This window comes from Heptranchias perlo, chromosome 5, assembly GCF_035084215.1.
Source record: "Heptranchias perlo isolate sHepPer1 chromosome 5, sHepPer1.hap1, whole genome shotgun sequence".
In the NCBI taxonomy this organism is placed as follows: Eukaryota; Metazoa; Chordata; class Chondrichthyes; order Hexanchiformes; family Hexanchidae; genus Heptranchias; species Heptranchias perlo.
In genome coordinates this window covers 23,889,181-23,904,237 of record NC_090329.1, presented here as the reverse complement: position 1 = coordinate 23,904,237, position 15,057 = coordinate 23,889,181, and the positions used below count along the sequence as shown (strand labels likewise).

At 42.9% G+C, this 15,057-nt stretch overlaps 1 protein-coding gene across 1 annotated transcript in view; it reads left to right on the top strand.

The window, feature by feature from the left end:
- Positions 1 to 15,057, top strand: part of nid1a (nidogen 1a) — an 85,949-nt gene that overhangs the window by 48,566 nt on the left and 22,326 nt on the right. Inside the window, exons 11-13 of the mRNA XM_067984134.1 lie at positions 3,372 to 3,515; positions 6,405 to 6,527; positions 14,220 to 14,438. Of these exons, the coding sequence (XP_067840235.1) occupies positions 3,372 to 3,515; positions 6,405 to 6,527; positions 14,220 to 14,438 (486 nt within the window). The remainder of the gene's footprint in view (positions 1 to 3,371; positions 3,516 to 6,404; positions 6,528 to 14,219; positions 14,439 to 15,057) is intronic.

Below are 15,057 nucleotides of genomic sequence, written 5' to 3'. Positions count from 1 at the left end.
GATTGCCCTTTGCTCCTAACTTAGGAGTTGTCGTTACTCAGAGTGCTCCTGCCGCAAGCTAGAGAATAGCAAGCCAAAAACACACTGTAGTGAAAACACCCCAGAGTGTTCAGAGAACTGCTCAGTAATGACTGACTTCCTGCAACTGCAGCACCCTCGTACTGTGTCTGCCCGTGGGTGATTGTAGAGTGTTGTGAGGGAGCTAATACTCCTCAGCAAACAAGAAAAATCCCAAATCTGACATGGATAAGTGCTCCTTTCCCAATGCTTGATTCTTGATATTATAGAATCTTAACAGCACAGAAGGAGGCCATTTGGCCCATCGTGCCTGTGCCAGCTCTTAGGTAGAGCTATCCAATTAGTCCCACTCCCCTGCTCTTTCCCCATAGCCCTGCAAATTTTTTCCCTTCCAGTATTTATCCAATTCCCTTTTGAAAGTTACTATTGAATCTGTTTCCACCACTCTTTCAGGCAGTGCATTCCAGATCATAACAACTTGCTGTGTTTAAAAAAAAAAGTCCACATCTCCCCTCTGGTTCTTTTGCCAATTACTTTAAATCTGTGTCCTCTGGTTACTGACCCTCCTGCCACCGGAAACGGTTTCTCCTTATTTACTTTATCAAAACCCCTCATAATTATGAACACCTCTATTAAATCTCTCCTTAACCTTCTCTGCTCTAAGGAGAACAATCCCAGCTTCTCCAGTCTCTCTACATAACTGAAGTCCCTCATCCCTGGTACATTCTAGTAAATCTCCTCTGCACCCTCTCTAAGGCCTTGACATACTCTATTATTAGGGTGTAGGTTCCACGTACAATTCTTTTAGGCGTTGTCACCTGCTCATCAGATCCCCGATTACGTTGCAGCTGTGGAAAAATAAACTCGGGTTGTCTGCATGAACCATTTTCCAGATTTCTGGCAATAGAGACCGTCCTTTGGGCTGTTTTCCAAGATTGGCGGTTTTGAGCCTAGAGTCAAACCATTGATTAGAGCTTCGATCGTGGGTTGCAGGAAGTAGACGTGCGAGGAGCTCTGATTTTACCCTGATCACCACTCTCCCGCTTGTGACTGGCAGATGTGTGGCACCACTTAAATCGGCAGCAGCCTGTGATTCATCCTGTTCAAACACCGCCTCCATGCATAACAAAATGCACAGACCTGAAACCTTATGTCATGTGTTTCAGCTGCTTAAATTGAAGCTCATCAGAGCAGTGTTGAGACTTAAGATGTAATCTGCCAAAACCATTTAGCCACAGTAAAATAATTCGGTCCTTTAAAAACAAATACTGGCTATAATATATCTTCAGTTGCATTGATATTGTAATAGATTAAAACTGTTCAATCAAGAAATCGGTAGCGAGTTAAATATTTACTTAAAAGTGAAAAATCAAAGAGAATAACCAAGCTGAAATTGGCCCTGGTAAAGAATGGATTTTTCCTTCTCCCTTCCCTCCCCCCCCCCCCCCCCCCCCCTGCTTAACAAAAAGCCGGCATGGGCTCGATGGGCCGATTGGCCTCCTGTGCTGTAACCATTCTGTGATTATAAAAGATTCCATGGTACTATTCGAAGAAGAGCAGGGGAGTTCTCCCCAGTGTCCTGGGCAATATTTATGCCTCAACCAACACCTAAAACAGATTATCTGGTCATTATCACATTGCTGTTTGCGGGACCTTGCTGTGCGCAAATTGGCTGCCGCATTTCCTACATTACAACAGTGACTGCACTTCAAAAGTATTTCATTGGTTGTGAAGCGCTTTGGGACGTCCTGAGGTCATGAAAGGCGCAATAGAAATGCAAGATCTTTCTTTTCCTTTTTTCTTTTTTCTGGGCACGCATTCCAGCATAGGCCACTGGAGAGCAATTAGAAATGGGAACCCTGGTTCTTTTTTTGGTCCCCCTTCCTAACCCAGGGGTTTTGAGGTCGGCGGACACACATCTCGTTCTGCTCCAGCTGAGCTAAGCTAACTGTGCACTGACTGGTGATGAAAGCTGGATCCATCTTGTCTGTACAGCTCGGGTGTTTCACTATAACCAGCGAGACCATCAGCGCAGTGTAAAGACAGGGTTAACTGGACAGAAGGAGCTGACCTTTTCCTTAAAGTAGGAGAGGAGTGCTGGCCAATTTTTTGTCGTTGTTTAAATTGGCATTTGTGGGTTTTGTACTTGAAGAACATAAACAGAAATGTTAGCTAAAATATTTAAGTCATTGAATAATCCTAGTTGAACGATAACACAGCAAAAAAAAAATTGGCCGTTTGGACATTAAACTAATAAAACTGGTTAACTGCTTGTGTAAGAGTGAAACCATCATGTAGATTGGGCCAATGTTCAAATGTAAAAATGCCAGATTCTGAAGTAATATACTGTTGGACCCAGTTCGTGCCTTTCTGATCCCTGACCCCTCACCCCCGCCAGTTCCCTGACTTCCTGTCTTAATCTGTTCATATTATGACCAGATTTCAGCTGCTGAAACCATGCCTGAATGTGGGTGGAAAACTTCAAATACACTTTGACTCTTGTGCGTCCGATACTTTGTTGTTTTCCGGTGCAGTTTTGTGTTTTGTTGCTCTTGTCGCCCAACAGATTCTTTTCCCTCAAAGCAGATTTCCTCCCCATCCCCCCTTTCAATACTCAATTGTTGCAGCATTGACTTAAATTCAAAACCATGTCTTGTATAAAATAGAAAGCTTGCAGTGGAAAAAAAAATAGTGACTGCATTTTGGTTTACTGATAACTTTTAAGACCTTAAAAGGATCTTGTTTTTTCAGCACACTGGTAGAAAAAGTGTTACAAGCAATCTGGTATCCGCAGTCACTTTTGTAACTTACCACAGAGCGTTTAAATCTTCCGGGGGAAGGTTTTCTGCTGTTTCACCAATTGTAGTTTAAAAAGTACAAACCAGGATAAAGGAGTTTCGCTGCAAATCCTTCCATAGCCTCGCCCTACTTTATCTCTGTAACCTCCTCCAGCCCTACACCTCTCCAAGAATTCTGCACTCCTCCAAGAATTCTGCACTCCTCCAATTCTGACCTCTTGCCCGATTTTCATCGCTTCACCATTGGTGGCCGTGCCTTCAGCTACCTCGGCCCTAAGCTCTGGAATTCCCCCCCTAAACCTCTCCACCTCATTACTTCTCTCTCTTCGTTTAAGACCAAGCTTTTTGTCACCTGCCCCAATAACTCCTTATGTGGCTTGGAGTCAAATTTTTGTCTGATTACACTCCTAAGAAGCTCCTTGGGACGTTTTACTACGTTAAAGGCGCTATATAAATGTACTTTGTTGCCTACTTTTGTTTTGCTAAAGTTGATGGGCAGAAAAATCCCCCACCCCAATGGTTAATAAAATGTGTTGCCTGTTTTTAATCTTGCAGCTGTCCAGCATTCCGTCAATCCCTGCCAAACGGGAACCCACACCTGCGATTCTCCGGACCGGGCTCGCTGTATTTACGCTGGTGGCTCGGACTTCATGTGTGTCTGTTTAGCTGGTTTTTCTGGGGATGGAAAATCCTGTGTCGGTATGTAACGATCGATTTTAATAAAGCTCTTGTCAAATTCTTCCTCAATACGTGCATAAATCAAAGAGGGGGATGTGCAAGGAACGGGGTTGTGGGGTGGGGGGGGGGGGTGGGGCAGATATTGTTATGCATGTCGTCCTGGAAATTGTGCCAAAATGTTTTTGGACATGTGCAGTTTCTGCTGCAATAGACCCTTAGGGGAGCTGTCAAAGCCACTTCTCGCATAACCTTTTTGTGGCTAATAAAGGATTCTATGAGAGGAAACAATGTCAGTGTATTAATGCTAGCAACCCAATAAAAAGCTCAAAGATTCACAAAGCAGTTGAACGAAATCGAACTGAACAGAACAAAAGCAAAATACTGTGGATGCTGGAAATCTGAAATAAAAACAGGAAGTGCTGGAAACACTCAGCAGGTCAGGCAGCCTCTGTGGAGAGAAAAGCAGAGTTCACGTTTCAGGTCGATGACTTTTCGTCAGAACTGGGAGAAGTCAGAGATTTAACAGTTTATACACAAGTACAGAGCCAGGGAAAGAAGGGGGAGGAGGGGATGAAAGAACAAAAGGGAAGGTCTGGGATAGAGTGGAGGGCAGGAGTGATTAAATGACAAAAGGAATGATGGTGCAAGGCAAAAGGGGGTGGTAATGGGACAAGTAAAGAAATAAAAGATGGGTCCAGTGGAACTGAATAGTTTTATAGGAAAGAAGATAGGGATGAAAGACTTCAATTATGTGGAGAGACTGGAGAAGCTGGGATTATTTTCCTTAAAGCAGAAAAAGTTAAGGAGAGATTTAATAGTGTTCAAAATTGAGGGGTTTTGACAGAGTAAATAAGGAGAAACAGCTTCCACTGGCAGGAAGATTGGTAACCAGAGGATGCAGATTTAAAATAATTGGCAAGAGAACCAGAGGGGAGATGAGGAGAACTTTTTATTAACGCAGCAAGTTATGATCTGCCTGAAAGGGTGGTGAAAGCAGATTGAATAGCAACTTTTAAAAGGGAATTGGATAAATACTTGAAGGGGTAAAATTTGCAGGGCCATGGGGAAAGAACAAGGGAGTGGGACTAATCGTATAGCTCTTTCAAAGAGCTGGCACAGGCATAGAATCATAGAAAGGTTTACAGCACAGAAGGAGGCTATTCGGCCCATCGAGTCCACGCCGGCTCTATGCAAGAGCAATCCAGCTAGTCCCACTCGCCCACCCTATCCCTGTAGCCCTGCAAATTTTTTCCCTTCAAGTACTTATCCAGTTCCCCTTTGAAGGCCATAATTGAATCTGCCTCCACCACCCCCTCGGGCAGTGCATTCCAGATCCTAACAACTCGCTGTGTGTATTTAAAAAAAAAAGTTTTTCCTCATGTCACCTTTGGTTCTTTTGCCAATCACCTTAAATCTATGTCCTCTGGTTCTTGACTCTTCTACCAATGGGAACAGTTTCTCTCTATCTACTCTGTCTAGACCCTTCATGATTTTAAACACCTCTATCAAATCTCCTCGCAACCGTCTCTGTTCCAAGGAGAACAACCCCAGCTTCTCTAGTCTATCCACATAGCTAACGTCCCTCTTCCCTGGAATCATTCTAGTAAATCTCTTCTGCACCCTCTCTAAGGCCTTCACATCTTTTCTAAAGTGTGGTGCCCAGAACTGGACACAATACTCCAGTTGTGGCCAAACCAGTGTTTTATAAAGATTCATCGTGACTTCCATACTTTTGTACTCTATGCCTCTATTTATAAAGCCCAGGATATCATATGCTTTTTTAACCGCTTTCTCAACCTCCCCTGCCATCTTCAACGATTTGTGCACATATACCCCCAGATCTCCCTGTTCCTGTACCCCTTTTAACAAATCCGTGCTGGCTTTCCCCAATCAATCCACACTCGTCCAAGTGACTATTAATTCTGTCCCGGATTATTGTTTGTAAAAGTTTCCCCACTAATGAGGTTAAACTGACTGGCCTGCAGTTGCTGGGTTTATCCTTACACCCTTTTTTGAACATTTGCAATTCTCCAGTCCTCTGGCACCACCCCAGTATCTACGGATGTTTGGAAGATTATGGCCGGTACCTCCGCAATTTCCACCCTTACTTCCCTCAGCAACCTAGGACGTATCCCATCCGGACCGGGTGACTGATGGGCCGAATGGCCTCCTTCTGTGCTGTAAGATTCTATGAAGAGCTCAAAATATGGCTGGAATTATGTTCCAATTTTTTGAAAAATTGTCAAGTGGGACTTTTTCTGACTAACAGCAGCCAAGAGTAGTGTTGCTGTAACTGAATTAAATTTATGCCAGCAGTGTTACTTTTTTTTGTACTATACTAATTGGAGCTAATTTACATCTACGGAAACTGAAATGTCTAGGTTTTAAGAGAAAAGGGCCCAGTATTGTTGAGTCATTTTGATTCTCCAGAAAGGTTAAATTATGAGGACAATTTGCTTAGACTCGGTTTGTACTCTCTCGAGTATCGAAGTTTAAGGGGTGATCTAATTGAAGTGTTTAAGATGAGGAAAGGATTTGATAGGGTAGATAGAGAGAAACTATTACCTCTGGTGGGGGGAATCCAGAACAAGGGGGCATAACCTTAAAATTAGAGCTAGGCTGTTCAGGGATGATACCAGGAAGCACTTCTTCACACAAAGGGGAGTGGAAATCTGGAACACTCTCCCCCAAAAAGCTGTTGAGGCTGGGGGTCAATTGAAAATTTCAAAACTGAGATTGATAGATTTTTGTTCGGTAAGCCTATTAAGGGTTACAGAACCAAGGCGGGTAGATGGAAGTTAAGATACATATCAGCTATGATCTAATTGAATGGCGGAACAGGTTGGAGGGGCAGAATGATCTACTCCTGTTCCTATGTCTTCAGTTATGCAAATCTCTTTTTTTTTCAAGATCTTGATGAATGCCAGCCAAGTAGATGTCATCCATACGCTCAGTGCTATAACACACCTGGCTCGTTCAGTTGTCAGTGTTCCCCTGGCTATCAAGGTGATGGGTTCCAGTGTACACCTATAGGTAAGGAGCTGATTTCACCTGCTTCACCTTATCTCAAGGTTACCTTCTCAAAGCAACGCTATTAATTTCTGAATTTAGCGATCTAAATCTGAATAGTAGGGAGTGGTAATTTGTGTACCGTGTGGGAAAGTATATGTTGAAGGGGGGTTTTGGTTGTGCATTAACTTTTAGAATCATTGAATTTTACAGCACACAGTCAGGTCTCTGAAAGAGTTATCCACTTAGCCCCTTTTATAGGAACATAGCATTACAGGAACAGGAGTAGGCCATTCAGCCCTTCGAGCCTGTTCCGCCATTCAATTAGATCATGGCTGATCTGTATCTTAACTCCATCTACCCGCCTTGGTTCCGTAACCCTTAATACCCTTACCGAAAAAAAAATCCATCAACCTCAGTTTTGAAATTTTCAATTGACCCCCAGCCTCAACAACTATTTGGGGGAGAGAGTTCCAGATTTCCACTACCCTTTGTGTGAAGAAATGCTTCCTGACATCACCCCTGAACGGCCTAGCTCCAATTTTAAGGTTATGCCCCCTTGTTCTGGACTATCCCACCAGAGGAAAGAGTTTCTCTCCATCTACCCGATCACATCCTTTAATCATTTTAAACACTCCAATTAGATCACCCCTTAATCTTCTGTATTCAAGGGAATACAAGCCCAGTCTATCCAACCTATCCTCATAATTTAACCCTTTTAGCCCTGGTTTATACCCTTCCAAAAAAAAAATCTTTTTCAAATATTTATCCTTTGAAAAGTTATCCTCATCCTGTTATCACTGTTTCTGGTAGGGAATTCCATCTACTGACAATTTGAAGATTAAGGTGGCATGTAATGTGTGTGTTTTGTGTCTTCTTAAAAAAAAAAGTTTTCATTTACTGAACTTCCATATTCAAATGAATAATCTCTGAAATGTTGCTGGGGAGATAACATTTTTATTTCAGTAATTTGGCATAGAGGGGCCTTATTGGTTATGTGATTTTCTTTGTAACCTTGCTGTTTATAAGGAGTTTGTTAGAGTCAAAGCTGAGTTTGTTTTCTGCTGTGCATAGCAGTTATTTATGGTTAACCTGCCAAGCACACTAACAGTGTGATCATCATAACTATAGCCAGAGCTCCTGGAATTCTGCAGCATGAGAATAGAATCATAGAATGATACAGCACAGAAAGAAGCCATTTGGCCCATTGTGCCTGTGCTGGCTCTTTGAAAGATCTATCCACTTAGTCCCACACCCTTATTCTTTCCCCACAGCCATGCAAATTTTTCCTTTTCAAGTATTTATCCAATTCCCTTTTGAAAGTTACTATTGAATCTGCTTCCACCACCCTTTCAGGCGGTGCATTCCAGATCATAACACATCATTAAAAAAAAAATTCCTCATCTCCCCTCTGGTTCTTTTGCCACTTACCTTAAATCTGTGTCCTTTGGTTACTGACCCTCATGCCACTGGAAACAGTTTCTCCTTATTTACTCTGTCAAAACCCCATCAAAAGAATGTCCAATTTTGCAGCAGGTTTGCCTGAATCTTGGGGGTCTCAGATTCAATATATTTCTAAAATACCGCATTTTAAGCAGTTGAAAAGCAGTTTAGCTTCTTTGTACCAGCTGCCTAGCTAGGTAAGACAGTTAGATGCTAAGTAGCAGATAGCTAATACCTGATACTACTCCAATTCAGAGTACTGAGGTATCAATTGATGCCAATCTTCTCATCTCTGCTAATTTTCAGCTTGTTAAGCCCTTAAATTTCACAGTTTGCACCTTACCTGATGAATTGGATTCAGTTTCTGCAAAGTCAAAGAAAGAAAGAACTTGCATTTTTAGCGCACCTTTCACGACCTCAGTATGTCCCAAAGTGCTTTACACCAATGAAGTACTTTTGAAATGTTGCCACTGTTGTAATGTAGGAAACGTGGCAGCAAATTTGCTCACTGCAAGACCCCACAAACAGCAATGTAATAATGATCAGATAATCTGTTTTAGGTGATGTTGGTTGAGGGATAAATATTGGCCAGGACACCGACCGGGGAGAACTCCTGGGCTTCTTTTGAAATGGTGCAGTGGGATCTTTTATATCCACCAGAGAGGGCAGATGGGGCCTCTGTTTAACGTCTCATCGAAAAGACAGCACCTCCGACAATGCAGCACTCCCTCAGTGCTGCACTGGAGTGTCAGCCTGGATTTTGTTTTCGTGTTTCTTGAGTGGGACTCAAACCCGCAATTTAAAAAAATTACAAAAGAACCAATTATATAACATATACATAATATCAGCAAACTATAATTTATGAATTACGTATTGTCTAAGTATTGCTGACCCAAGTATGTATCTGCTCGTGACCCGTTATGAACAGACACACATTTTCACACTTTACAAAATATAAAAATTTAAAGCATATATTTGGGATTTCCTTGACGCTGTAATGTTAGAAGTCAAATTGTTTTTAAGTACAAAAGCAGCACAGTTCACATCCTGACCCTAAACTAGAGATGATCCAACAGAAAGTTTTTGTAAAAAAAAATGTAGTTCTCTTATAGATTTTTTTAAAAATACTGTTTATCGGGGTAATAAGTCAGTAATTTCTTCTGCTGTGAAATAGGAATGACTTTTTTTAAAAATGCAAGTATCAGAGTGTCGCAAGAAAGGCACTTAAAGCAGAATCTAAACTTAGTCATGAGGTGAGTAATTCTTCAAAAAACAAACATTGGAACATCAAAGTGATACCAGCAGGATTTGAGGTCAAGCCACTGTGGAGTGGGAAAGGTCAAATTACTCAGTAGGATCTCTCTTTTTGAATATAGTTCAGCTCCTACATATAAATATTGAGGGAATCACTTAGGTCATTGTACCTTTCAGAGCGTGTATCTACAGATGATCACCGTCTCTGCCCCTCACCCCCAATCTGTATGAGGGTATCGATCTCAGTCACATCTCACTTCCTGACCAGAGGAGGCAGCTAAGAAAGAAAGAATTTGCATTTATATAGTGCTTTTCATGATCTCTGGATGTCCCAAAGCGCTTTACAGCCAATGAAGTATTTTTTGAAGCGCAGTCACTGTTGTAGGAAATGCGGCAGCCAATTTGCGCACAGCAAGGTCCCACAAACAGCAATGAGATAAATGACCAGATAATCTGTTTTAGTGATGTTGGTTGAGGGATAAATATTGGCCAAAACACAGGGGAAAACTCCCCTGCTCTTCTTCGAAATAGCGCATGGGATCTTTTCGTCCACCTCCAAAGGCAGATGGGGCCTTGGTTTAACGTCTCATCCGAAAGACGGCCCCTCTGACAGTGCTGCACAGGGAGTGTTAGCCTGGATATTGTGCTCAAGTCTCTGCAGTGGGGACTTGAACCCACGACTTTCTGACTCAGAGGCGAGAGTGCTACCCACTGAGCCACAGCTGACACCGTAAGGATGTGTTTTAGTGCTGCCCCGAGTGTCGGACTGACTTCAGCTGTAACACTATGATATACAAGCAAAATAAGTGTTCCATAATACTGGACATGTGGATGAATGTTTCCAGATCTGAACTTAAATGCCCAGAATTTGCTGGAGTGAGGCATCTGTAAGTGCGAGCCAATAACAGGGCAGAGATGGCAACGGGACCAACGATCTATCTCCTTCACCAGTGAGATTTAAGGAGAGAGAAAGAAACAGAGGAATGACGGAGAAAGAAATAGGGTTGAATTAGAGTCAAATCAGGTACAGAAAGAGAAATAAAGCGAGGGATTGGATTAAGAGCAGGAGAAAAAAGAGACATTAAGAAAAAAAATTAAAAATTTTTGAAACCTCTAAGAACAATTTACTACCTGTAGGAATTAGTCTCCACAGTTTCAATTGTTCCCTTTCTGGGCCGGAGAGATTGAATGGCATTGCAGGAACATAAAGCTCATTAAAAAGGTACTTGCGCTGTTAAGTACCAGCCCTAACTTTCTGCAGTGAATTTACTGGGCAATTAATGGCCAATTGCACCAATTTCTTCAAACTCACGGGGAGGTTGAGGGCAAGCTGCTGATTTTGCGAGGTTAACGGTGGAGTGGCGCAAATCACTCACCGACTCGTGACGATTCGCAGCTCACGGCGTATCTTTTCATCTCCACAAATTGCCGGGTTATTTACGCACTAATAACGGCGAGCGTCATTAAACTCGCCATTATATTCCCAGCAAAATCTGGGCCAATGTGTTAAACATCTTTCAGAATGGTGTCTCAGTCACTTCTTTATGTGCTTTGATTTATACACTGGTTATTATCCTACAAACAGCGAACAAATCTTCAACGAGTATGTGATAAAAGTCAGTGAGTATGAAATCTGAGTGAGTGGAGAAAAAAAAAAATTCCTGTTAAATGGCGTACTCGGGATAGTTAATTGACTCCAGAGTTTTGACAATTTATAAACGTTAAACAAGACTGTGGTTGGAGATGTCTGCCACATGTCTGGGACCCAGGTTGGGAACTGGAGGGGAAGTCACATTCAGAAGAGAATAACTTAACAGTATGTCTGGCCAGGAAACAGAATAATCGTACATCAACACCTGGGTGTTTTCACTCCCACACCCGAGTTCCGAGAAGCAGAGTGGGGAGGAAAGAAGGGGAAGATTTATTATTATGGGTCGGTTCTTGGACATGGGCATGTTGCTTCTCTCTCTCTCTCTCTCACCTTAACACTAGTTCTGCAAGTAAAGCTTGTCCCTTAGGATCTTGTTCTATACTTATGTCCTTGCACAAGTGCCTACCTGTTAACTCAATTTAAAATTGGCTCTCACGCTCCCAAATTCTAGTCGAAACCACAACAGCCGAGGTTACAGCCAAATGGCAGCTCAGCTCAGTGGGTAGCACACTCTCGTCTCTTGAAAGTCGATAAATCCCAAGGACCTGATGAACTACATCCCAGGGTTTTGAAAGAGATGGCTATAGAGATAGTGGATGCATTGGTTGTCATCTTCCAAAATTCTATAGATTCTGGAATGGTTCCTACAGATTGGAAGGTAGCAAATGTAACCTCACTATTTAAGAACTGAGGGAGAGAGAAAACAGGGAACTACAGACCTGTTAGCCTGACATCAGTAGTAGGGAAAATGCTAGAATCTATTGTAAAGGATGTGATAACAAGACATTTAGAAAATAATAATAGGATTTGGCAGAGTCAACATGGATTTATGAAAGGGAAATCATGTTTGACAAACCTATTGGACCTCTTTGAGGATGTAACTAGTAGAATAGATAAGGGGGAACCAGTGGATGTGGTGTATGTGAATTTTCAGAAGGCTTTCGATAAGGTCCCACACAGGAGGTTGGTGAACAAAGTTAGAGCACATGGAATTGGGGGTAATATACTGCCGTGGATTGAGAATTTAACAGACAGAAAACAGAGAGTAGGAATAAACGGGTCTTTTTCAGGTTGGCAGACTGTGACTAGTGGGGTACCACAGGGATCAGTGCTTGGGCCCCAGCTGTTCACAATCTATATCAATGATTTGGATGAGGGGACCGAATGTAATATTTCCAAGTTTGATGATGACACAAAACTAGGTGGGAATGTGAGTTGTGAGGAGGATGCAGAGAGGCTTCAAGGGGATATAGACAGGCTAAGTGAGTGGCCAAGAACATGGCAGATGGAATAAAATATGGAAAAATGTGAAGTTATTCACTTTGGTAGGAGAAACGGAAATGCAGAGTATTTTTTAAATGGCGAGAGATTGGGAAATGTTGATGTTCAAAGGGACCTGGATGACCTTGTATATGAGTCACTGAAAGCTAACATGCAGGTACAGCAAGCAATTAGGAAGGCAAATCGTATGTTGGCCTTCATTACAAGAGGATTTGAATACAGGAGTAAAGATGTCTTACTGCAATTATATAGGACCTTGGTGAGACCGCACCTGGAGTATTGTGTACAATTTTGGTCTCCTTACCTAAGAGAGGATATACTTGCCATAGAAGGGAGTGCAACGAAGGTTCACCAGACTGATTCCTGGGATGGCGGGATTGTTGTATGAGGAGAGATTGAGTAAACTAGTCCCTGTATTCTCTCGAGTTTAGAAGAATGAGAGGTGATCTCATTGAAACATACAAAATTCTTACAGGGCTCGACGGGGTAGATGCAAGGAGGATGTTTCCCCTGGCTGGGGAATCTAGAACCAAAGGTCACAGTCTCAGAATAAAGGGTAGGTCATTTAGGACTGAGATGAGGAGAAATTTCTTCACTCAGAGGGTGGTGAATCTTTAGAATTCTCTACCCCAGAGGGCTGTGGAGGTTCAGTCATTGAGTACATTCAAAACAGAGATCGATAGATTTCTCGATATTAAAGGCATCAAGAGATATGGGGATGATGCAGGAAAATGGCGTTGAGGTAGAAGATCAGCCATGGTCTTGTTGAATGGCGGAGCAGGCTCGAGGGCCCACTCCTGCTCCTATTTCTTATGTTCTTATGAATCAGAAGGCTTGTGGTTACAAGCCTCACAAGACTTGAACAGGTAATCTAGCTGACACTCCTGTGCAGTAAGATCTTGTCCCTCTTTGCTGTAAAATGCTTTGGGCTATCCTATGAAGTACTTTTGAAGTACAGTCACTGTTGTAATGTCGGCAATGCGGCAGCCAATTTGCGCACAGCAAGAGATAATGACCAGATCATCTGTTTTAATGATGTTGGTTGAGGGATAAATATTGGCCCAGGACACCGGGGAGAAGTCCCCTGCTCTTCTTCAAATAATGCCGTGGGATCTTTTATGTCCACCTGAGAGGGAAGGTGGGGCCTCAGTTTAGTGTCTCATCTGAAAGACAGCACCTCCGACAATGCAGCACTCCCTCAGTACTGCCCCGGGAGTGTCAGTCTAGAATATGCGCTCAAGTCTCTGGAGTCGGACTTGAACCCACAACCTTTTGACTCCGAGGTGAAAGTGCTACCACTGGAACCATGAGAGTGCAATGCAGTGGGTGATGAATTGTGTTGAAAGTGACAGAGAGGCCGTGGGGGGGTGGGGGAGGGAAAGACAATGAGCTACAGTTGCACAAAACATCGATGACTTTGACCAAGACCATCCCTGTGCTGTGGGTAGGGTGGAAACCCAAGTGGAGGTTTACGAACGGGGAGAGGTGGGCGAGGTGAGTGTGGAGACGTGCACCATCAACAGATAAAAGGTCTTTGGAGAGAAGTCGTAGGACCTATGGTGTGGGCACAAGGGAGGGGCTGAGGATAGTTTCTTTTTTCTGAGAAATAACTCTTGAATAGATTGGGTATGGTCCCAGAGGTAGACATCAGCAGGCATGGGGGTTAGGAGGGGAAGTTAGGTCATCAAGAAGGGGGGGGCTGTCAAGGGAGCAGTTGGTGGGCTTTGTAGAAGTAGAGTTCGAGTGTATTGTTCCATGTGACAAGTTCCATTCAGCCATTGATGGTGAATGGTCACTTCTTGCAGGCTCCTTTGCCTGATTCCATTGGTAGGAACCAGCTGTCTGCCAACTTCTTGGCAACAAGTGATGGTGAGGAGGAGGTTTAAGGATCAAGAATGTAATGAAGAGTCTGTTTGCGAACCTTAGTAGGTTGGGATATGTGACCTGTAATTTGTGTCTCTGTTTTTTCACAGACACTTTGCTTGTCTGATTTGTCTAAACATCCTAATCTGCCTTAAACGGGTGAGTGAGCCATTCGATGTGCATTCAGACCTTTTAAATCTGCATTTGTATTTCTTGCTCAACAGGTTCTCAGAAAACGCAATGTGAGCGCCATAGGGACAGTGTCCTGGGGGACATACAGCCCAGAGGACCAAGGCCTGGGGGGCACTACATCCCTCAGTGCGATGCTCATGGGAATTATGTGGCGGTCCAGTGTCTTACAAACCAAGAATCCTGTTGGTGTGTGGACAGAAATGGTAATGAAATTGCAGGAACCAGGACAAGCCGAGGAGTACAACCCCCTTGTAAGTACTGGCGCTCCCGGATCCAGTTATTAGTTAATAAAAATGGAAAATTAATGTATCAGATCCATTAAAATGACCAGTTTGGTACTGGAGATATTTGTATTAGATGTTTTAAATATCAACATGTGATTGAAATTATGAGGGGCTACTTAGTGTTTACAATTTTTGCTTTACAACAACTTGCATTTATATAGCACCTTTAATGTAGCAAAACATTCCGAGACATTTCACAGGAGTGTAAATCAGACAAAATTTGACACCGAGCCAAATAAGGAGCTATAAGGACAGGTGGGTTTTAAGAAGTGGTAGAGAGAGGTGAAGAGGTTTAGAGACTGAATTCCAGAGCTTAGGACTTAGACAGCTGAAGGCACGGCTGCCAATGGCGAGGCGAAGGGAGTGGGGGGATGAACAGGAGGTTAACTGGTGTTGGAGGCATTTATGTCCAAAGACTTCCATTTGCTGCTAAGTTCTTTGTTTGGTCGAAGACAGTTCAAACACCCCCTCAAAACCATTCAGCTGGTTACCTGCTGAGAGACTGCACCAGATGGTCACAGTGAAAGTTTAAGTGTAGTTGTTTTCGAATAGTTTCGGTGGGTCCCGTGGGAAGTAAAACATTTAC